The following is a 23,514-nucleotide window of genomic DNA, read 5'->3' as shown; positions in this document are numbered from 1 at the left end:
CCCCAAACTTGACTTATGCTCTTTTGTTGAATGGCGCTGATTGCCGGGGCGCCAGTCACGGATGCTTGAAAGATAAATACTTTTAATTAGGGGGCAGGGTAGAACCATTAAAGGAAGCCAGACTGCTGAAAAAAAAAGTCATTAGCAATCTTAAATGAAATTTTTATTTTTATGATAGCCATTTACATGTATAATAAGAGTCAATGATTCTTGGAAGCGAGTGACAGGAACAGAGTGCGGCGAGAAGTCATGTAAGACAGCTCCTTTTTAAATGAGCTTGGCTTTGCTATTCATTTCTGCTAATGAACTAGCCATGCACGGCACCCAAGAACCCAGGAACGTTCAGCGGGCTTAAATTTTAATACTGGAGGTGGGGAGGTGGCACATTTATTAGGGGAGGGGAAAAAGCCTAAATAACAGTTCATATCCTTAAGGGATAGAGGGAAGAAGACAGTTAGGTAAATAAATCAAGATAAAGGATAAACAAGCTGTCGTTGCGTACGGTAATTGTTTATTTGATAAAGACCCGCGGTGCCATAATGTCTGTAAATCAGCCATGTTGCAATTCCCACATAATCTCCTTCTGCTGTGATAAAGTGTCTGACATATTTGGGAGAGCAAGTCAAGTTCATTAGAGTCTCTTTCCCAATCTTGTGGCTGCTGTGTTTCCCAGCCTACTCTTACTTTGGCGGTGCCTGAGTGTCTGTGCAGATACCTCAACACATAACTGAGTCCTGAGATAAGCTAACAGCCCCCCCACACACACACGCATACATACACACACATCACTGTCCTGCTGATTTGGAGTCCTATCAGGAACTTCATACTGGGCTTGGAAGTCTCTGGAAGGCTGAATGTGGCCTTCTTGGAGAGTTTGGCCTCGCAGAAATCTTGCTTAAATGTCAGCGAAAAATCACTTTTGGTTCTTTTATTGTACTTTTAACGGCGACTTCATGCAAGACAGGAAGCTCCTGTGAGTCCAGGAGACAATCAGACCATTATTTCTGGCCTTGTCCTTGACATTCCTCCATCCCACAGTGCGGCTGGATGCAGTCTTCTGGAAAGCATGACTTCATAGTCACTGACAGGCATTTGCACATAAATCACCTGTGCGCGAGTTAGCATTGTGACACAGCGCCATATTTTCATTGCCACCGAACATGTCATTGCAGAAGTTTCTCTAGTAATGTTGAATAAAATCATTTTGTCCCCTCCATTTTGCCAGGTCTAAATTTCAAACTGTTAGCCTACTTGGCTCCATCATGAATAAGGTTTTATTTTATTTACCACATTTTATTATTAGGCAAAATACCAATAAACGGGTCTATTTTAAAATATTATCATACATAAAGCACTCCAGGTTATAAGGCCCATTATTTTTGTGAAGCAAATAGTTTATTCAATATTATACTATATGTTCATTTGATAGATTTGGCGCTGTTATGCTAGGCTATATCAGGCTTTCTTTTGTTCATGCAGCAACACGAGATTTGCTTTGAACAGACAGACGGAAAAAAAGTTTGAAAATTAGTTCTTTGGTGATAAATGCTATCTTGGTTCACAGTTCAACAGCTGTAAATAAAGAAGTGAAATCACCATTATTCAACCATTTTTCCTCAGTCCTATTGGAATCTGTCATTTACCTCACACCGGTCCGGTCCCACATTGCAGCCTAACATTGAAAATATGTCAACCGAAAAGCTCAGTTTGCGTCGGGTCGAACCGGCGACCGCAGCATTAGGCTAGTTAGGAATACATAACCCACATTTTTTAGAAACTGAGACAGTTTTTGTTAGCCTTCATTTAACCACAGGGTGGTCCCATTGAGATTAAGAAACTCTTTTTCAAAACCGGGCCAAGACAGGCAGCAGACAAGTACAATTCACAAAGCACGTTTTGAATTAAACCATGAATAAATTGTTGATAAGCTAAAAACACCGACGTTCTATGGAAGCTGTTTCCATGTCGATTTAAAAACATAACCTTAGCATGTTTAAAATGATCTACATCACCGCCTCTCTGAATTCTTTTTCCTTGATAACAGCCACATTGCATTATATGTGGCCCAAAGCTCTGAGGCAGAACGTCCATTAAAATAGGAATGTTTTCATAACAAACAGCTCCAGTGCAGTGTGATGATGTGTGCTATAGTCTCGGTCTTCCACGAGGTGTGGGCCTTCTGTGATTTAACGCTGACGCAACGCACCTCTGGCTACCCCGTGACCCGCAGCCGCGCATTTTTGTGGCCCACACGCATCTCTTGTGACAGCTTTTATGCCATGTAAAAGTGTTGGGTGCCATGTCAGGACATAAACACTCACTTTGTGAGAGAACTGCCCTCTTTCCTCGTTCACCGCAGTGACACATTACCCGGTGCCAGAGGTGGACCTGCCTCCTGCTGGAACCACTGGTCTCGCCTTCAGACCGCAGATAACACATGTTTTCCAAGGTAAACACTAACAGGGCAGAGAGGAGGACCAGTAAATCCCACTGGTCATCCCCCTTGCGTCAGGGCAAAAGAATGCCGCCAAATTTGATTAGCCAAAGCAAACATGGCCTGTGAGGACACGCACATGTGCTGAAATCTGAGCTGTGTGGGTACATTTCAATCTGTTGCTCATGATTTATGCGACTAAAAAAACGTTTATTCTCAAGCTGCGGTTCTGATGCCGCTTGGCAGACATGCAATCCCTAAAAAAAAAAAAAAAAATCATTCCAAAAGCCAGAGAGTGGGGGTGTTCACAGCCTACACTGCCATCAAGTCCATTGTCAGCTAAAAATAAAAAAAGTCATTTTGCCTCTGGCTTTTGTGCGGCTTTTGTGCAGGAAACATTTTGATCAGCGCAACGTGCTCCACCTCTTCCTGTGGCGTGCCGAGTGACATCGGACGGTGCCGCCTCGTGACACCCAGTAAAACTAAGACGCAAAAATGGCCTCCATGTTCTTGGAAGCATGTTGATTTTAATTGTGACCAGAAAACAACGTGGAGACACTGTTTACGAGCTTGTCCCTGAGTTTACAACCACATCACCTGTGCCAGCAATACTCTGGCTGGCTGCGGGGCCATTAACCCGATTGACTGGAAGAATCTGTAATCTTTGAACATTGCCAGAATCTGACTGGACAACGTCATTGACTGCAACTCTTAATTTGTGGCGCAGGGGTGTGTTATTTTGAGTGCGAGCGCGCGTGCACTACTGTGTGTCACAGCTTTAAATGAAAATGTTCACATGTGATAAAGGAGGCATAATGCGCGTGAGGAGGAGTGCGGGGAATCACAGCCGGGGCGTAATGAGCTCAAACTGCATGTTGGCTGAAGCTCAACAATTGCTCAGGTGGATATCGTGTTTAATCGCAGCTTGTTGAGACGTTAAAGGTAAATAAGTCACTGTCTGGGCCGGATGATAGTATTCATTGAGCAACGATAGGCAAATCAGTGATGCACAGCATTTCTCCCACACCTTCTATGTCTCATCTTGGTTGGCTTGGACTCACTCCACCCCCTTTGTCCATTTCCTCCACAACCCCTACCCCACTTGCATCACTCTTCTGTGCAGATGAAATCAAAGATTTCGACACTTTGGGCCCTGACACCACTTTGCAAATAGCTGGAAATGGTACAGGTGAGTCAGATTGTTGCTTATTGTCTCCTGCTATTAAAACCTTTTTTCTTGTGTCCATGTATCTATGAATAACAAATAAAATGCTCACCACAAAGCCCACCTGTCTATAATGTAACCCCCCCACACACAACATCATTCAGGCTATATGGGGAACAAATGCTTTTTAAACTGATGACAAGCATTTGTCATTGTGAAGAAGGTAATTTCCTCCTGGGCAGGGTTAAAATATATCACATTTATCATTTTCACAAATAACGAGCCGGTTTAATCAGCGTAAGCGCAATTCCAGCAATTAGCTCAGAAGGACATGTCTAATGAACACAGTAAATGATGCAATCATGGCTGCTAAAAGGGATTCTTTGGTACGGATGACATTTGCTTTTTTTTTTTTTCTCTAGACAACCAAATATTTGCTACCTTGACCTTTTACAAATTGGACAGTGAAGTTAGCTTTAAAGCTCACCTTGACTTGCCACCCAAAAGGCTCGTTAGCCACAATCGATCCTCAATGAGACGTCACTCATGCGAGGACTAATGAAGGTCGCCAATTTTATTTTAGTTTCTTAGCGAGGTTGGTCATCTTGGCACCACAAGCCAGCGCTGTAATATATTTTGGTTTGGCTCGAACCAACAAAGCCACAATTCGTCCGCTGATCTTTAAACGTGACATCCATGCTCTGCTATTGATGAATTCAAGAGTGCGCACAGTTGCGTGTTTTGGCAGTCATGAGTCCATTAAATTGGTCAAATTTTTCTGCCTGTTGCTTATTCTGTGATTTGAAGTTGGATTCGGTTACAATTCTTATTTTAGCAGTGCAGCATGACACGCAGAGCCCATAATTTAGACATATTCTCTCTGAAGCGTTGCTCTATTCTTTGTGTGTCTCCTCACATTTGCATCAGGATATTCCCCAAATCTTTGCATAGGACATTTCTCTGGAGAAAAAAAAAGGAATCAAATGGATTATCGTTTGTCATCCCTTCTTCCCCTTAGTCAAAAGCGTCAATTGCACTTCAGAGTTCGAGGACTTTTTTGCTAAGAGGAAGCTGGGCGACAGTGACAGCCACGTGGTGAGCATCGCTGAGTATCTCCAACGAGGCGATACCGCCATCATCTACCCAGAAGCCCCAGAGGAGCTGTCCCGACTTGGGACGCCAGAGGCAGCAGGGCCGGAGGAAAACGGTACGGAACTTATATATATATATTTTACAAGTTTTTTTTTCTCTCTATTTTGGAAAGAATAGAGGATATTACATGGACTTGCTACCTTTTCTAAAAATGGATAAATTATGTCATCTGGTAGCAAACATAAAACAAAAATATTTCAGTGTAAATTGAATTTTACCCAAATTGTATGTGTTTCAATCGTGGCTATGATAGAGGCAATGGGTACAATTTGATGAAAGCAGCTTATTGTGGATGTATTTAAAGAGCTGATGTTGGAAATAACAAAAGCAGTTGGAAGGTGTCTTTACATTTGCATTAACATGGCTAAAATGGTTTTCATGAGTAAGCAAGGTGGACAAATGGCAATTACAGACCCCAAAGGGCTGGAGATAAGCTTTGTCAAGATGGTGCCTGCTCAGTTTGGCTCAGGGCTCGTGCGCTTGGAAAAAAAAAAAAAAAAAAAAGTTCCAAATGAGAGATGAGAAGCTGCAGCAGCTCTCTTGCCCGACGTGAGCAGACAGCTGTTGGTCCCACAGATTTGCCGGATGCCACAGTGTTTACCTACAGTCTAAAGCAACAGCTGGGCAGAAACCAGATAGTTCACCTCTGAAGGTCCCAGCAGGCAGAGGAGGATTGAGGGAGGGGGTCAAGCTGCAGACATGGCAAGCATATGAGTGGGAAAGATTTTAAGAAGTGACAGCAGTGAGGAAGTTGCCATCCTGCTGTGTGAATGTGTGTGCATGTGTGTTGTCTTAAGTATCTTAACAGAAAATAGTTTTAAAGTTAGTCAATTTATTTATTTATTTATTTTCTGTAAAAAAAACAAAAAAAAAACAAGTATCTGACATTTCATGTAGCCTATGTAAATATAAAAATGAATGCTATATTACAAATACTAAAGTTCTATTTTAAAAATAGTGTTTAGAATCTTAATGATGTTTTAATTTATTTTAATTTAGTTGTAATTTGTTTAGTTACTTAAGTGGTGAAGTTACAGATCTGTGTGGCTAATGAGCGAAGTTAGCTAGCACACATAAGCTTGGGCATCATGCTAATTATATGCCAGAACAAGCTCATGACTAAAAGATCATGGACGTTTTTACTACACTTGATTATCAGAAATGGTTTCAACCTACCAGGTTGGATGGGGAATTTTTGAATGCCAGTAGGCTTTATCTGAAATTTTAGGTAGGTATTAACAGGAACCTAATTCAACGTATGAAAAAGCATTCCTTTTGATACTCCCACACGTGTGTAACATTATCCTCGTAATCACCGCCACGGATTTCATCATTGCCGTTATTTTCGTTTGCTGGAAATATTGCATGAGCAGTAAAGAGAGCAGCAGGTGTTTCCGTCCTCAGTTCCATTGATACGCATTGTGTCAATACAGGCAGGACTTTTTCTTCAGCTTTGTCGTCTCTGGTTCAGGCATTAATTCAATGCAAACTTTCTTTGGATTTTTTTCATAAAAACAGGTACGGAAGATGGAAAGGGAAAATAATCAAAGAAAAAGATACATTTTACTTAAAGGCGCTGTCTGCCAGTTTCACTTCTGGTAAAGGCACTTTTTAAATACAGGATTTAAACAACCAAACTACTTCTCAATTTACAGATCAGGGCTTGTCTTCATTTCTGTTGGTGAGTTTGTCCTAAACCCGCACCCACTCACTCACAGAAGCTTACGTGTTTGAATGAGTGAGTGAAGAAAAAAACAAAATCCGTGCGTGCTTTCAAATTGCCGCGGGAGTGACGTCACGCAGCTGACACGTTTGCCAGGCCCCGTTTGCGACACGCCACCTCCCCGCTCTGCGATTGGCTGGAGGGTTGTAAATACTGTCTTCCCACAGAAACGTCCCGCTGTTTACAAAACAAACACAAAATGGCAAAATACAGGCTGGGGAGGTGGGGGTTTAGGATGAAATCACCACCAAAGATGAACAAAAACATAGATGTGTAGACTGAGAGAAAGTTAAAGTGTGTACATCCTGTATTTAAAAAGTGCATTTTCCTGAGTGAATCCGGCAGACAACCCCTTTAAAAAAACAAACAAACAAAAAATAATGAAAAAAAAAAGTGAAAAAAGTGAAAGTTGTCTCAAATATGAATACTAACAAAGTCAAATATGTAGTTAATTCTACTTGACTAAAGTAACCAAGTATTTGTACTGCATTACATTACAAGACCTTCTGTGCGTGTGCGTGTCTGCGTGTGCGTGTGCCAGCCCGACACTGTGGCTCTCATGTGCGGCAGATTGCGTAGATACCTCCCATACCACTCTGGGCAACCTGCCCATTAGCTGCCATTGATTGGCTGACCTTTTGGCCCGCTTTCCCTTCCCTTTCAACCCCCTCTCCCCTCCTACCCCACCGTCACCCATGCAGACCTGCCACCTGGAACGCCAGATGCCTTCGCCCAACTGTTGACCTGCCCCTACTGCGACCGGGGCTACAAGCGCTTGACATCACTGAAGGAGCACATCAAGTACCGCCATGAGAAGAATGAGGAGAACTTCGCCTGCCCGCTGTGCAGCTACACGTTCGCCTACCGCACTCAGCTCGAGCGACATATGGCCACGCACAAGCCTGCGAGGGATCAGGTTAGCTATTTCTTCTCCTCGCACCCGGCCACCTCATCAATACGCACGCACACACACAACCTCCATCTTATCTCTAATGTGCTCTGATCCTCTGAGAAGAGAGATCTTTTTTTTCTGATTGGCAATCATTATTAATTTTTCATGGCATTTTGAAGATGCGACTCCTTTAATGGTAATAACTTTAATTGAGGCCCTAAATGGTTTTTTGATGGCCTTCCTTGATATGATTTTGCAGCCTCGTGTTCACGATCCAGTGATTGTGTTAATTTCCAATTTGGAAATTTTTATCAGCTCCTTAACTTTTCTCCTGGTCTTTAATGTTGTTCTGGTGACACACACACGCACACACACAACCTCACCAAATATGTGCGCACACGCACATTTACACAGCATAAACAGTAGCAACATTGACACAACATAGATCAGAGTTATATGAGTGTCTCTAGACAGTGGAGTCGAGTTGAACTATGATGATGAAACGCTTCCATTGGTCATGGATGTTAAATTATGAATTATATAATTATAAATATTGAAGATGTAATTTAGCGTAATTTGACACTTGATTATAACACTTTAAATATCATGTTAAATTGGTCACATAGATAAAATAGGTAAAATAAATAAAGTATTGTCTAGAGCCACAATATGAAACTTTGTACAATGAATAATAATAAGTAAACTAAAATTATTGTGTGCATTGATGAAAATTGGTCGAGTAATAATTTCTGAACACGGTGGATGATGTGATTACATTTTTTGGATTCAGGCTAAACTCAGCTTTTCACCTTGCATACACAGCACACCTTTTACAGAAATCAGATAAAAATGGACAGAGATTTATTTTAAAATGTCAAAAATGTGCACATTTTCCACGTAATTTTAAGAGAAACATCCTGGGGAGACACACCATTAAAAAAACTAGGTTGCTATATAAAACCTGTAGAACTACAAAATAAACATCCCTTCAAGTGTATTCACACCAATGAAAACTTGGTGGAGGCAAAGTGAGGATAAAAAAAAAAGTGGTTTAAAAAAAAAAATATCCATGTCGCGCACTGTGTTCACTTGTCTCCTGAGACAGGATGACAGCCTCAGGCTGAATTTGATGTCATCAGCCAGCACACTTACCTGATGTACCAGCTGGATGTAAACGTGAGCAGATGGGCCGGCCGAATGCCTCGCTGTCCCAATCCCCACATTACCATGCTGCCGCCGCTCCCGCTCTCAATGGCCGGCAAATCCTGTTCAAGCACCGCAGCTCCTTCTGCTACACCACTTATGTTAACTTATAAAATCCGCTGCAGCGTGGCCCGCAGTCAGTTTTTTTGGCAGTTGGTTGTTTCTCATCTCCGTCCTGTCCGTCCTGTGTTAGCATGCCTGAGAACATCGTACATTAGCATAAGGAATAATGTAGCCATCAGTAAACATGTGCTCTCATATGTTTACAAGTCTTAATGCTCCTCCTCCTTTTAAGCAATTAGCCGGAATATGACTAATTAGATCTTATACATATGCAAGTATCCTGCCGGTGCCCCGCCCACAAGCGTGGCGGTATTGATGGCGCCAGTGCATGAAGGCGAGATGAAGCACTTTGCTGGTGCCATTCACAATTAAGGGCCCAGAGTGTCTTATTAGCAGTGAGACTAAACTTTAGCGGGCAGAGGTCCTCAGGGGGAGAAGGGGAGAGGGAGGTAGGGGGCGGAGGCACCGAAGCAGCTGTTGCTGTTTGTTTATTCAACTCAGCAACATACGAGTGGCGCAGTTCTCTCCAGCGCTTGGCGGGGGCCCCCGTCTCCCCGCTTGATCTGTGAAGGTTGGAGCCTTTCTTCGTAGTGTCCTGTGCACTACCATCTGTCTCCCCAGGAATTCATACACCCCAGCATTTGTCAGGACTGCGCCGGTAGGAGCAGGGCATTAGATTTTCTCTCGTCTGAGTTCGGAATAAGGTGTCCTCTCCAACTCAATGTGAATGTTTTCATGGGTGATGAGCAGGTTCAGACATTGCTAATTAAATGTTCATGTACTCTCTGTCCTACATTAAATTTTAACCTTTCAAAAATGGTGTGAATGCAGGTATGCTGGGTGAGTGAGACAAGACTTATTACTGTGAAATGAATGAAAAGTAGATCATATCACAGCTTCTAATGAAGGGAAATGCGCTAAATATAGATTATTTTCTGGGCTGCCAAATTCTAAAGACAGTCGAGCAGGCAGGAAATTAAAAGGTGTGGGATCCTCTCTGTTATCGCCACCGCTTGTGGCCGTTCAGCAGCAAGCTAAAACAGTTCTAATTTTGACCACTTATGGTCACGTTCTTAAATCTGGTGGCATCTGTGAGGAATTTTAACGCTAAATTTCTCTCCCACAGCACCAACTGTTGAACCAAGCAGCCGGCAACCGCAAGTTCAAGTGCACCGAGTGCGGCAAGGCCTTCAAGTACAAGCACCACCTGAAGGAACATCTCCGCATCCACAGTGGTGTGTAGCAATTAAAGGTGCTTGCAAATATGCCACTCTTGAACCCAACATCTTATTGTGTCTGTTTTTACGTTCCAGGTGAGAAACCATATGAATGCCCCAACTGTAAGAAGCGCTTCTCACACTCTGGATCCTACAGTTCGCACATCAGCAGCAAAAAGTGCATTGGCTTGATCGCCGTCAATGGCAGGATGCGTGGCAGCATGAAGACAGGCTCCTCACCCACCTCAGCCTCCTCCTCCCCCACCAACACTGCCATCACCCAGCTGCGGCAAAAGCTGGAGAACGGCAAGCCAGTGGGCCTCGCTGACCACAACAACCACCTGAGCATCAAGACAGAACCGCTAGACTTCAACGACTATAAGCTGATGATGGCCTCGCATGGATTCGGTGCTCCCGGGCCTTTCATGAATGGAGTCGGAGGCAACAGTCCACTGGGGGTTCACCACAACTCAACAGCCCAAAGCCCTCTGCAACACCTGGGTATGGCCGGGCTAGAGTCGCAACTCATTGGCTACCCGGGCCCACTGATTAACAACTTGAGTGAGGTGCAAAAGGTCCTACAGATCGTAGACAACACAGTGTGCAGGCAGAAAATGGACTGCAAACCAGAGGAGCTGTCCAAGCTCACAGCCTACATGAAGGAATTAGGCTCACAGGTGGAGGAGCAAAAACAGGGCCTGATATCAGCAGGTGGGCCACAGGCCAGTCTTCCACTCGTTAATCACAATGGCGCCACCAAAAGCATCATAGACTACACACTTGAGAAGGTCAACGAAGCCAAAGCCTGTCTCCAGAGCTTAACCACAGACTCAAAGAGACAGATTAGCAATATCAAAAATGAGAAATCTAACCACATGCTAGAAGGTGGCATGGAGGAAAAGGCATCAGAGAACATGTTCACGCCATACACGTGTCAGTATTGCAAAGAAACCTTCCCGGGTCCCATCCCTCTCCATCAACATGAGCGCTACCTGTGCAAAATGAACGAGGAGATCAAAGCTGTGCTCCAACCCAGTGAGAACCTGATGCCCAACAAACACATATTCATGGAGAAGAGTGCTCATCTGGCATCTTCAATCTTGGCTGAAAAGGGACTGGCAGGTTCCCTTCACCCCTATAGGGACCACATGTCTGTGCTCAAGGCGTATTTTGCTATGAACATGGAGCCCAACTCTGAAGAGCTGCTGAAGATCTCTATTGCCGTTGGCCTTCCTCAGGAATTCGTCAAGCAATGGTTTGATCAGCGGAAAATGTTTCCATACGGTAGCATCAGAACGCCGCCGCTTGACCACAAGAACAGCACGGAAATGGTTGTCGGAACAAACAACCACCACACTCCCCCCAAAGACCCTCTGGTGGCGCGGTCGCCAATATCCCTAATCAAACCAGGCGACTGCATCACATCTCCAGCCATTGCTGAGCTCCACAACAACTGTGACAACTCCCTCAGACATTTGAAAAACCACCAGTTTGGTGAGACTAAGCCCGCAGGTGACAAGTTGGACCATTCCCGCAGCAACACTCCATCACCACTAAACCTGTCGTCCACGTCCTCCAAACATTCGCACAGCAGTTCATACACCCCCAACAGCCTGGTGTCAGAGGACCTGCAGGCTGAACCGCTCGACCTTTCCCTTCCACGACTCATCAAGGAACCTAAGCACGCGCTGACCGTGAAGAGCCGACCAAAAGTAAACAGTGTTACAGTCGAGCTTAGCAGTGTCCCGTCGCCACGCGAGCACTTCGAGGAGCCTTTGAACCTGGCCTATCTCAAGAAGGAATTCTCCGCCTCTGCCAACAATGGCAGCCTGGAGAAAAGCACTAGCCCCATCTTTGGCATCAACCCCTTTGCCGCTAAACCCATGTACACATCACTGCCTCCCCAGAGTGCTTTTCCACCAGCCACATTCATGCCACCAATGCAGGCTAGCATCCCAGGACTCAGGCCCTACCCGGGCATGGAACAGATGGGTTTCCTACCACACATGGCCTACACATACGCAGCTGGCGCCGCTACCTTTGCTGAGATGCAACAGAGGAGAAAATACCAGCGGAAACATGGTTTCCAGGTAGGTCAACCACCTGTGGTTCTGTGACAGCCCCAGGCGGCACCATGTGAATTCATATTTCTGCTAATTAGACACGTCTGCACTGAATAATAATGAACACTTTTTGTTTTAAACAGAGGATTTTAAAAACAGTGTGTTACATCACTGGACACAATGTTGAGTCATCATCTTTCTGGTACCAATTTCAGAAGTCGCTGAATGTTTGGATTTGTCAAAAATGACAAAAACCCGCAGTGGAGCTTCCCCTTAGCACCCCCACACCACTCCACTACTGGCATTTTAAAGTGAGATTAGCTTCCAAGTGCAGTTTAATAATGCACCGGCCCCATGTTCATTACCACAGCATGCTGAGGGCTGTTTAACTTAGAATGAACCATTTTGATGAAAAAAAGTATTAATAATGTTTCTCATTCTAAGTTATTAAATTAGATTTTTAAAAATACAGCTACAGGCGTTTAGTTGAAATTGATTGCCGAGTGATAGCGCGGACCCATCTTAAAACATCCTTGCTTTGTCAAGTTCATTAAAGAACATGTCACACCTTCTGATTGTGATCGCTGTGGCAGAATGTTCCTCTCACGCTGGAACATTGTTCTCCATCAATTCACACGCCACACTTGTCTTCATCATAAAAGAGATTTTTCAAGGGACGGTACTCCTACTGACTCGAGTGAAAGGCGAAACAATAGACCGCCTCGCAAAGTCCCTGTCAATGCATTCTGTAAGGCCGCATTACGTTTTTATACTAAAATTATCATGTAAATGTATGGAGCCTGACTGACTAGAATATTAGCATTATTACTCCTAAGAAGATGTATAGATGATATTTAAATTAATATGTAAGCAGAATGACAAGCAAAAGCACTTGGCTGTGAGGCAGGCCAACTAACATTGCATCTCACTATGAAATTAGAGACAATGGCTAAATGTGCATACAAAGTTTTACATTGAATGAAAAAAGAAAATCTTCACCTTTAATCCTGATTGGCTTCAAATCGTAATGTGCTTCACTCATTGCTAACTCCCGTTCCCTAATCGTAATCAAATCGAAAATGAGTTCCTGTTGGATTTGAAACTTCCACTACTAATGACGGGAAAGTTGTTCTTTTTAGTTGATAATGGCTTACCTTAACTATTATCCCACGTTGCATTGCGGTTAAAAGTAAAATTCTAGATGGTTAACGCACGTTTTGGTGCTGTAAATAGTTAAATAAATAGCCACATTCTAGCGGCAGCAAAATTGACGTCACACGTCTCACAGTCGTTGCCATGGCTACCTCTTCTTCTTTTTACTTTTTTTGGTGGTTGGAAAATAGTTTTGGTGCATTACTGCCACCTTCTGAAATGGAGTGCGTGCGTCAACACGACTAGGGAACGGGATTTTTGGGTGTGAGTCCGAGTTCTGATGTACCGCCTAAGTATTAGTCATGGGACCAGCTCGACTGCGGGGAAAAAAAGGTATGCCTTATAGTCCGAAAAATGCCATATATTTGAAAAGAGTAAATTATGTCAGTTTTTTTTGTTTTGTACTGCTCAGTTTGGATTAGTATTTTTGTGCTAGCCACATTCAGCTTTGAATACGAGCCCAAACTGATTGTTGTCTTTTTGTCCTCTTTCTCGTTTCTGTTGTTGTTGTTTGTTGTTGCAAAGGGCGAGCTGCTTGACGCTACAGCCGATTACATGTCAGGGCTGGACGACATGACAGACCCCGACTCCTGTCTGTCGCGGAAGAAGATTAAGAAGACTGAAAGTGGTATGTACGCGTGTGACTTGTGCGACAAAACATTCCAGAAGAGCAGTTCCCTTCTCAGACACAAATATGAACACACAGGTATATACTGTTCAAGACCCTTATTTCCAACCCCATTATATTTCCTTTTGTCAATGTTTGTATTGAAAATCCTCAGTGAATCTTTTAACTTGTCCCCTCCTCTTCCTCCTTCCTCTGTTGCACATCTTGTAACTTGCTTCTTCATCAACAGGGTGGACATAGTTGTGGTAGTCGTTATCCCGATCAGCTCTGTTATTGGCGATAGATCGCATCAGCACCTTCAGAGCGCCACTAACGAGTCTTTCTTAATACTGTTACGATACAAAGTTCCTCTTTCATGGGGTTGCATCATTCATTTCAGACGCTATCTCTCGTCTAGTGTTCGCCGCTTTTGTGCGTCTTATCTGTTTGGACATGAAAGCGGGGGCTGGGGCAGTGATGCTTTCATGCTCACGTCGCTGTGTTGTTCTGGTCCTGCACAGAAGGGAAGTGGTCGGACTGGAGATTAAAAAACTGTTTCTCCTCGTTTGAGGAGTACATTGCAAAAGTTTAAAAGAAAAGAAATGCCGGCTTCCTGCGGCAGGCATGCTATCAACATGAACTTCAATTATATTTACAGATAAGCTTGTCCCCCCACCTCCCACTGAGTTCAGATTTCTTTACTCCTCAGCCACCGTATTTATGATGCATTGATGAGTGCAACGCGCAGACGAGTTTCTTTGTTTGGACCGCAGGAGGGGACTTCCATAATGTCAGCCAGCGAATGCGAACGCACTTTCGCCTCACAATTTGAATAACATTGGATTTGGTGTCCCGTTATGTCATTTTGCTCCACGCCATCCAATCCATCAAACTCTTTGCTTTCCCCTGCTTTGTGTGATTTGTTGTGGCGTCCCAACCGTTGTCACACCACTCACGTCCTCCGCTCTTTGTTTTGTGTTTCCGCAGGCAAGCGGCCGCACCAATGCCAGATCTGCAAAAAGGCCTTCAAACACAAGCACCATCTCATTGAGCACTCACGGTTGCACTCGGGCGAGAAGCCCTACCAGTGCGACAAGTGCGGCAAAAGGTTCTCGCACTCGGGCTCGTACTCGCAGCACATGAACCATCGCTACTCGTACTGCAAGCGCGAGGCGGAGGAGCGCGAGGCGGCCGAGAGAGAGGCCCGCGAGAAGGGCCACCTGGAGCCCACGGAGCTGTTGATGAGCCGGGCCTACTTGCAGGGAATCACTCCTCAGGGTTACCCGGAGCTGGCGGAGCGCGAGGCCATCTTACGGCACGATGGCGTGAACGGAGGGATCATAGAGGGACGCAAGGAAGTGGATGAAGAATATGTGAAGATGGGACGCAGGGAGGATGAGTTTGAGTTTGAGGAGGAGGAGGAAAGCAAGAGCATGGACACGGACCCGGACACGTTGAGGGACGAAGAGGAGAACGGAGAGCACTCGATGGACGATAGCTCGCTGGATGGTAAAATGGAAACCAAATCGGATCGGGAGGACACAATGGAGGACGCCATGTAGTCGTCCCTCCACGGGAAACGTTTGACGTTTCTTGCGGTTCGGTATTCTTACCTGCTAGGTTTAAGACGGGACGTTTTAAACCGTGCGTGCACGTGCCTGAAGCTTCCGGGAAGCTTTGACCGCTAAATCAATGAGGCAGCGGCATTGAAGGGAGGGGGAGGGGTTTGTGACTGAAGCTGCATTATGCAAACCCAACAAAGAATAAATACATTTGGAAAAAATGTACAGTCCTAAGGCCTAAACATGAGTGTGGTGCTAACCTCCCCCTGCCCGTGTTCCATAGTATTTATAGCACAAAACAGTGACTTGTACAAATTGCACTCCGCTTCTATAATCATGAAGGAAAAAAAAAGATAAAGTGTTGCCTATGTATATATTTATACGGGGTTGGAACAAGAGCAGCGGGGTCTGCGTACCCCTTTAGCCCTTTGGTGTTTGTCGTCATCCTCCTTTGGTTCCGCCACCTGCAGCCACACTGTGTCAGGCCTCCAATCATTAAGACTGTGAAGGATATGGGTCAAAGAGGAGGAAGATGAGCTTGTGGCGCCTCCGTCTTAAGGGAAAATGTGGGTTCTGGACGCTTTGGGAGGGGGGGATTAAATGAAGGATGAAGCCTTTGAGGTGTTTTATGAAAAAGAAGCCTTATATGCAAACCTTTTAACCTGTGTGTTTTCTGCAAGTGCCACCCTCGTATTGTGTCAAAGGAAGGTTACTTTTTTTTTCACCAGCTTCAGTATTATGGGATGGTTTACCATTGTTCTCTGCAGCACCCGTGTCAGTATTAAGACTCTAGGCAGCAGTTACTTAGTTTACATTATGTTGTGCAATGTTTCTTTGTCAGTATTACACCAAACCTTTTTGGAAAACAACAAATTGCATTCATTTTATTTGTAGGTTGGAAAAAAAACTATTTATGTGGCCCATTTTATATTTCCTAATTTTATTTATTTCATACTGTTGTGTACAGTACTATAGGTCTTCAATATATAGATATATTTTAGTAAAAAGGAACATGGTGTTGATCATAGGGCAAAATTTACGTAAAGAGAGCATTTATTGTGTTTTGAAACATTGTGAAATGCGAAGTTTAATCTTATTTTATTTTATTTCCTCTATTTTCCACATAATGGAAAATTCCAAATTTGGGAACTTTTATACAATTGTGAAAACACTGTATTTTCAACAGAAAAAAATTCCACTTTCTTCATCTTTGTTTCTTTTTTTAAGCTAAAAAAATGAAGAGGGACTGTTAAATACTATGTATGATATCATGACTGAAGAAGAATCTTTCCTGAAATGTCTTTGTAAAAGTATTATTGAATTCTTGATTTGTAATTTCTCTTGAAAATGACCCTGCTCGAATAAAAGTAGCCAAATTACAAAATACCAAACATTTGCCGTGTCCTCTTTGTTTTGGTGATGACAAATTATAATGTATTACTTCTTAATGCATTTTGATCAGTTTGATTTTAGTTTAACTCTGGCTCTGCTAATTATGATATATACATTTTTATTTTTTATTTTTTATTCCGATTGTCTATCACTGTAATGTAATATTTCCTCCTGGTGCAATTTATTAGATAACTGCCAATCTTGTATTTTAAAATACATATTTGCCTCATTGTAATATTATTTACACAGTTTGGCACATTTAAAATGAGAACTGCATTCCTCATATTAAAAAGTAGCTGACTGAAAAAAATATATATTTTGGGCCTATTGTTTCAAATGTGTATATTTTACTACACATGAACATTAGCTACGGCAACAACAACAAAAAAATAGTTTTTCCTTAAACATTAATTAATTTGAGCAGGAGGAAATAATAGTGGCAAAGTGTGTTTTCCTCCTCCCACGTTTGTACTTGGCGGTGACAGGTGGACTCCATCACGCTCTTCACTCCGCTTCATGCAGATGAGCGGCAACATCAAAAGGCCCAGATGAAAGCACCAAAGGTTGAGCGATGCCAAACATCAGAACCAGCTTTGCGTTTTCCCATCGATTGCGTCGCCACCGGATCATTCGCAGACTATCTCATGGATGAAAGCGGGGCAGTGAGGGGGTCTAAATGTTGATTAGCTGTTGAATTTGATATGTGACGTTGAGGAAAAGGGGTGAGTGTTGAAGAAGTGAGACGGTTGGTTCAGCGCGGCATTTTTCTCAGGGCCGGATCATTAAATCAACTTACCGTCTGCTACTTCCGCATTGAACATAAGCAGGTCAAAGGTCAGGATGTGTGTGATGAAATGAATCTTCAATTCCGGGAGCGCCACAAAAGCGTAGTGCTGAGTTAGAAAGACAGAAATGATCCCCAGCCCAAATGAAAACGGACCATCGCTGTGAAGTGTTTCTGTCATTCTGCAATACTGGCTGAAAGTGATCCAGTCTGCTTTTACATGTATGATCAATACCGTCTGGCACTATTAGTAGAGGCCGCTTCTAATTGCAATTGAGCTCAATGAACGTGAACACAATTGATTTTTGGTGCATTTAATTTACTGACTGATTTCAACAAGAAAACAATTATTTCTGCTTTTCACTTGCGACCCTGCATTTAAGACAATTATTGTGTAATTATTGTAGGTAAATATTTACATTGCTATATTACTGTCTCTGTTATTAAGTATGATCCTGCATCGCTCCCAACAGGGTTTTCAAAATGTAACCTTTCTACTCACCCACCTACCCAAAAATGCCCACAACGCAACAATGCATCGCTGAAGAGAAAAACAATCAAGCGACAGTGAGAGCAAGACAGTGTGTGAGGGTGCTTTCGATGTAAAGGAGTCAATGGAGGCGCTGAGCGCGTGCGTAAAGGCAGCGCGATGGCCTCAGGCTAAATGTACACTTAGCTTTAGTCTCCACGAAGCCCCACAGTGAATCATTGCAGCTCAGCTGTCCAAAACAAACCGCCAATCTGGGCCGGGCATATGGCTGTGCGACGCTCAATGACAGCGATACGCTCGTGTTGTGGAAATGCTCTCCAAGCACATCACTAAGGCTGGAAATGGAATTTAACTAAAGCAAAACATAATCATCATTTTTAACATGTTAGCAAAGAGCTGCAGTGAAGTGTTTGTAAGCTTCCTAAAACATGGGTCACTAACATGGTGCCCAAAGGACCACATGATTCGCCTGTGGGCGTGTTCTTAAAAAAAAAATAAATGGGATGCAACATTGCAATTTTATATGTGGCAATCATTTCAAAATATAGACAGGCAGATATTTGAGAGTGTTTCCTAATTATGGTGAGAAAATAATTAACATGATCAGTGTCTTCACGTAAATTGATACTGTTAATTTTTAATAACATATAATGGTAATTTGAGCAAATTTATTTCAAAAGTGCGTATCAACCTGAAAGCCCTTTGCATTATTCATTATCCAATAAGTAGCTCTCACTTTTAAAAATATTGGTGACCCTTGCTTTAAAGCAAGTAAAATGTGGCCTGTGGCCCACATTTGACCTGCTTCATTTTTTAACATGGTCCAACAAGCATTTAATTATCAAATGTCCCTAATTTTTGCTGTTTGATTTGACTCATTAAATGATTGGTTAATTCATTTATTGACAATAATGAATAAAAATAAAAAGTTTTTACATACAGTATGTATATAACCATCCATCCATCCATTTTCTTGACCGCTTATTCCTCACAAGGGTCGCGGGGGCTGCTGGCGCCTATCTCAGCTGGCTCTGGGCAGTAGGCGGGGGACACCCTGGACTGGTTGCCAACCAATCGCAGGGCACACAGAGAAGAACAACCATCCACACTCACAAGCACACCTAGGGACAATTCGGAGCGCCCAATTAACCTGCCATGCATGTCTTTGGAATGTGGGAGGAGACCGGAGTACCCGGAGAAGACCCACGCGTGCACGGGGAGAACATGCAAACTCCACCCAGGAAGGTCCGAGACTGGACTCGAACCGGAGACCTCAGAACTGGGAAGCGGACGTGCTAACCACTCGACTACCGTGCCGCCCCAGTATGCATATAACATTTTGGGTAATTTGTCAAATAATTGGTTAATTTATTACAAATAATCCAATTTACAAAATAGTCAAATAAGCAGTTTTATGCAATTTACATATATTACACATCTGTTGTTTGTTTTAAATATTTTTTGCGAAATAAATTAGAATTTTCTATTTTAAACCTCATCCACAAATGATCAAGCCTAATTGTCTATTAATAAAAATAAAGAATATAACAGAAACATGTCTATCAAGAAATACAGTGGTGTTAATCCTAACCAAGCTGCTATTGATCTTCACTGCGTTAAAAAAAAAAAAATCTCATAATCTATCTGTATTTAACCACTTATTGACAAGGTATGAGTGAAATGAGACTCGCGGACTTTTGACCACATTAAAAGACATGTGCAACGCCACATTTGACCTGGGCTGTTTGTGGGGCACACCAAGGACGGGCGCGGCCAAAGAATCGAGGAGGGCCTTGGCGTTCGGCGAGAGAAAGTTCAATGAGATGCAGGGAGGAGAAGGCACAAGTGACCAGCAGGGATTAACCAATCAGAGCGTCAGAAGAGCGGCCAGCTGTTCATTCTGGCCCGAGCGGAATGAGGCCTGGAGCAGGTGGTGCAGCCTGATGCCAGCGGTGTTGAAGAGGAGGGGGGGCCCAGGAGGAAGATGCTGATGAAAGACACTCGCCTAATGTTTCGGCATCACTCTCCGACTCCCTGCCCGCATTATCATGAATAAATATTCTACAAACGTGGAATATCTGAAAAATAAGCCAAGCTCAGTCTCTATGTATGTGCCATTTTCCAAAATAAAAGCAAAGTGTGATAGGATGGAAACAGAAGGTAGAACGTAAGGCACGAATGTAAACCATAAAAAAACAAGGTCAGAATGGTCACTAAACTAATAACTAACTCAGTCACCTTCATCCTTGGTCACACCTAAATAGAGGCCCTAACACAGTGGCGGGTGAGAGTTTGTTATAAACCAGACAGGTGAGCCCCCTGCTGGAGGACAACTCCCTGTAAGTTTAAATTTCAGTAAAGTTGGTTTTTGACTTCTCAGCAACTTGGATGTAGGTGAACAAGCATGCAGGTCATTAAAGTACCTTGACTTTGTTGCTCAATGCTAGAAAACAAAGCAACAGTGTGGACCAAAAAGGGGTGTAAATCACAATAAACAGACCGTGAGTAGACATTGTTTATTACCTGTTGCTGTTGTTTTGTGTTCACGTTTTTTTGATGTACAAGTGTCCCATGTCCACTTATTGTAAGTCAGCCAATCAACACCTTCCCTTCTAAAATTTCCACTCACACTTGTATTTCATTAGTTGGTGTATGCTTTCTGGGTGGTACGGTTGCGGAGTGGTTAGCACGTCCGCCTCCCAGTTCTGAGGACTCCGGTTCGAGTCCATGCTCCGGCCTTCCTGGGTGGAGTTTGCATGTTCTCCCCGTGCCTGCGTGGGTCTTCTCCGGGTACTCCGGTCTCCTCCCACATTCCAAAAGACATGCATGGCAGGTTAATTGGGCGCTCCGAGTTGTCCCTAGGTGTGCTTGTGAGTGTGGATGGTTGTTTGTCTCTGTGCCCCTGCGTACTGCCCAGAGCCAGCTGAGATAGGCGCCAGCACCCCCCGCGACCCTTGTGAGGAATAAGTGGTCAAGAAAATGGATGAATGGATGGTGTATGCGTTCTGCTTGTACTATTCACAAAACGGTTGGAATATTGGCAGATATATTAGGATGAACCTTAACCTTTACAGGTGAACCTAATTTGACCTTTTGAATGCACATGTCCAAATGTTGAGTGATTGGGTAGGTTTTTCACAACTTACTCTTCCATAAGGCCTGCCGCGCAATGAGAGACACGTACTGGACAAGTGCGAGGACGGCTGCCCACCATGCTTGTTCATCACCATGTTACTTTTCTTGAAGATATAAGTATTCATAGCCAAAATAAACATATTTCGGTGTATGCATATAGTTTTAAATGAGCAGTTTAATTCATTATTTATGTCTGTTACTGCACTGGGGTGCAAAAATCTTTGTTCCATTCACTCTAATTAAAGGTTGGCCACACACAGTAGCTCTTCTTCAATGAAATATAATTAGGGCCAAGTTGGGGGTGCTACATTTTAGCATCTTGACTCACAGAAATCACATCTGACTGTTGCCGCTCACTCTCCATAGATGTCTTTGCATAGACATCTACATCTTCAAATTTGGCGGGCAAAAAATGTTGATCAAAAGCCTTTATAATAGAGTGATTAATCGTGATTAATCAAAATTTTAAGATGTGATTAATTTGATTAAAAAATTAAATTGTTTGACAGCTCTAATTTCTTTGGATGTCTGTATACAGTATGTCAGTGCATTTTCACGTTCAGTGTTGATATGTCCGGGTTGGTTATGCGTGGAAAACTTCACTCGCGTTCTGATGGAATTGATATGTAAAATAATTATTATTTTATATATAGTTATATATTATTATTATTATTATTATTATTATTATTATTATTATTATTATTATTATTATTATTATTAACTATTATTATATAGTCTATACACGATATAAATTCATATTCTCAGTTTTATAACCCATTATCTATATGAAAATCATTGATCATAGATTATCCCAAAAAAATAATAATTATTATTATTATTTCTTTTAAGTTTTTAATATACCTCTGCAACTTTGAAGGTAGGTTTGCTAACATTGGTTTCTAGTTTTCTCTCTTGACTTGGTGTGGTTGTGTTTACTGAAAACTAAAAGTGTGAAGACTCAATTCGCTCGTTTAAATAATAAATGCGTGACTTGTTTAATGTGAAACAGATTATTTGTCACAACACCACCAACTAATTGTAATTCTGTCAGTCCGCAGCAATATTTGAATCATGAAGTTCAAGTCCTTCTGGTCATCTACATTCTATATATATCCCGACTGCAAGAGTTAAGCAAAAACAGAAACATCTTTAAAATTCCACTGTGATATTTTGCTCCCATTCAGTATACTTGTAGATGTACGTCTGGATTATTTATTTGCTTTTTGCTCCATCCTGTTTGCAGCTTTAACATGGTAAACATCCACGCCATGGGAATAAAATATAAGGCCAACCAAGCATTTATTTATTTATTTATTTATTTTAGTTTTTTTTTTTTTTTCTGTAGTGCATAGGTTTGTGGCGAGTTTGGTTTTAACAATGAGCATATTTAGGATGAAATAGGTATCAGATTTCTTACATTCTTAGACCCCAAATAGAGTATAATTTTTTGTTGCTTGTCAGATGAAAGCGTGCCAAACATATATAATACTCTGGACTTTGTTGGCTTTTTAGCAGATTCAGCCTCACAAATCAAACATGCAGCTGATCATCTGACCATGGTAGTATCCTCTGACATTCAAAGGAGAGCCTCTCTCCCCCTCCCTCTCACTAAGGGGTAAGTGATTATGTGTTTTGCCAAAGTGGTAATCTTTTGATATGCACAAACACAGATTCTAACATGCCGGCAACAGCATCTTTTTTTTGTATTTTTATTTTTCTAGGCTGACGGCTGATTAGGATGCTGGATCATGGTCCCAGCTGGGCGCAGGGTACATCGCTCATTACACGTTTTCTAGAGGAGGGAGGCTAATTCACAACGCCGCACAGCATGGTAGGTGTAATCATATCATGCAAAATCAGCGGTCAGTTCAGCGCGGCTGGAGCCTGATTAAAGGCCGCCAACGACAAAGTGACACGTCCTCAACCTCATCGTAGGAGACGTTAAGCAAAGCATCACTTAGCCATCAAGGTGCAGTGCCCGTTCCTTTTTTTTTTTAAATTACCACTTTCTTTTTTCTTTTTTTTTTCTCAGGGATCAGCATGTATTTTTTATGAAGCCACATTTGCGGCCTAGGCGTTCACATCACTAGCAACTTGGTTTAATTAGAGCTCAGCATTTTTGATGTAAAATATCTGCTGTAATTAAGCAGCATTCTTCAGTGGAGCACAATGTGACAGTTTGAGTGAATACAGTGTTAATGTCTTCAGGAAAAATCAGCAGTGATTTGCCTGTCCTCATTTGGCTATTTCTGCAACATTGGGAAGAAAATTAATTTAAACTTCGCGTTTTTATCATTTTAAACATGTCGTGTTTTCTTTCCCCGTTTTCTTTATGTGTGATTGTTCCTTAGTTTTCTTTGCCACTTTTCTTGGTGTGTGATTGTTCCTTATTTCTAGGGCTGTTAATGGACTTAACTGCGTGTTGTGCTCCCTCCATGGAAATAGTTAATTATTCCATTGAGGACTTCCTGGTCCAACCT

General features: G+C 42.6%; 1 protein-coding gene and 1 long non-coding RNA gene across 4 annotated transcripts in view; one reads left to right on the top strand and one right to left on the bottom strand.

Moving 5' to 3' along the window:
• The window catches only part of zeb2b (zinc finger E-box binding homeobox 2b), a 62,747-nt gene extending 46,123 nt beyond the window's left edge, over positions 1–16,624 (top strand). For 2 of the 3 annotated variants that reach the window (XM_077513091.1, XM_077513090.1), the window contains exons 4-10: positions 3,558–3,623; positions 4,618–4,806; positions 7,176–7,390; positions 9,759–9,867; positions 9,946–11,939; positions 13,590–13,770; positions 14,659–16,624. In XM_077513091.1, the coding sequence (XP_077369217.1) occupies positions 3,558–3,623; positions 4,618–4,806; positions 7,176–7,390; positions 9,759–9,867; positions 9,946–11,939; positions 13,590–13,770; positions 14,659–15,233 (3,329 nt within the window). In that variant the 3' untranslated portion in view covers positions 15,234–16,624. The remainder of the gene's footprint in view (positions 1–3,557; positions 3,624–4,617; positions 4,807–7,175; positions 7,391–9,758; positions 9,868–9,945; positions 11,940–13,589; positions 13,771–14,658) is intronic. The other variant, XM_077513092.1, reaches the window with a different exon arrangement.
• Positions 271–13,187, bottom strand: LOC144013831 (uncharacterized). Its single transcript, XR_013282339.1, has 3 exons — positions 13,067–13,187; positions 8,519–8,767; positions 271–1,057 (listed from the first exon to the last, which is right to left on the bottom strand). It is a non-coding gene; the product is annotated as an uncharacterized LOC144013831 (long non-coding RNA).
• Positions 16,625–23,514: the final 6,890 nt, after the last annotated feature.

This window comes from Festucalex cinctus, chromosome 2 (genome assembly GCF_051991245.1).
Source record: "Festucalex cinctus isolate MCC-2025b chromosome 2, RoL_Fcin_1.0, whole genome shotgun sequence".
NCBI lineage: Eukaryota > Metazoa > Chordata > Actinopteri > Syngnathiformes > Syngnathidae > Festucalex > Festucalex cinctus.
The sequence above is the reverse complement of the archived record's forward strand: the minus strand, read 5'-3'. Positions and strand labels throughout refer to the sequence as shown.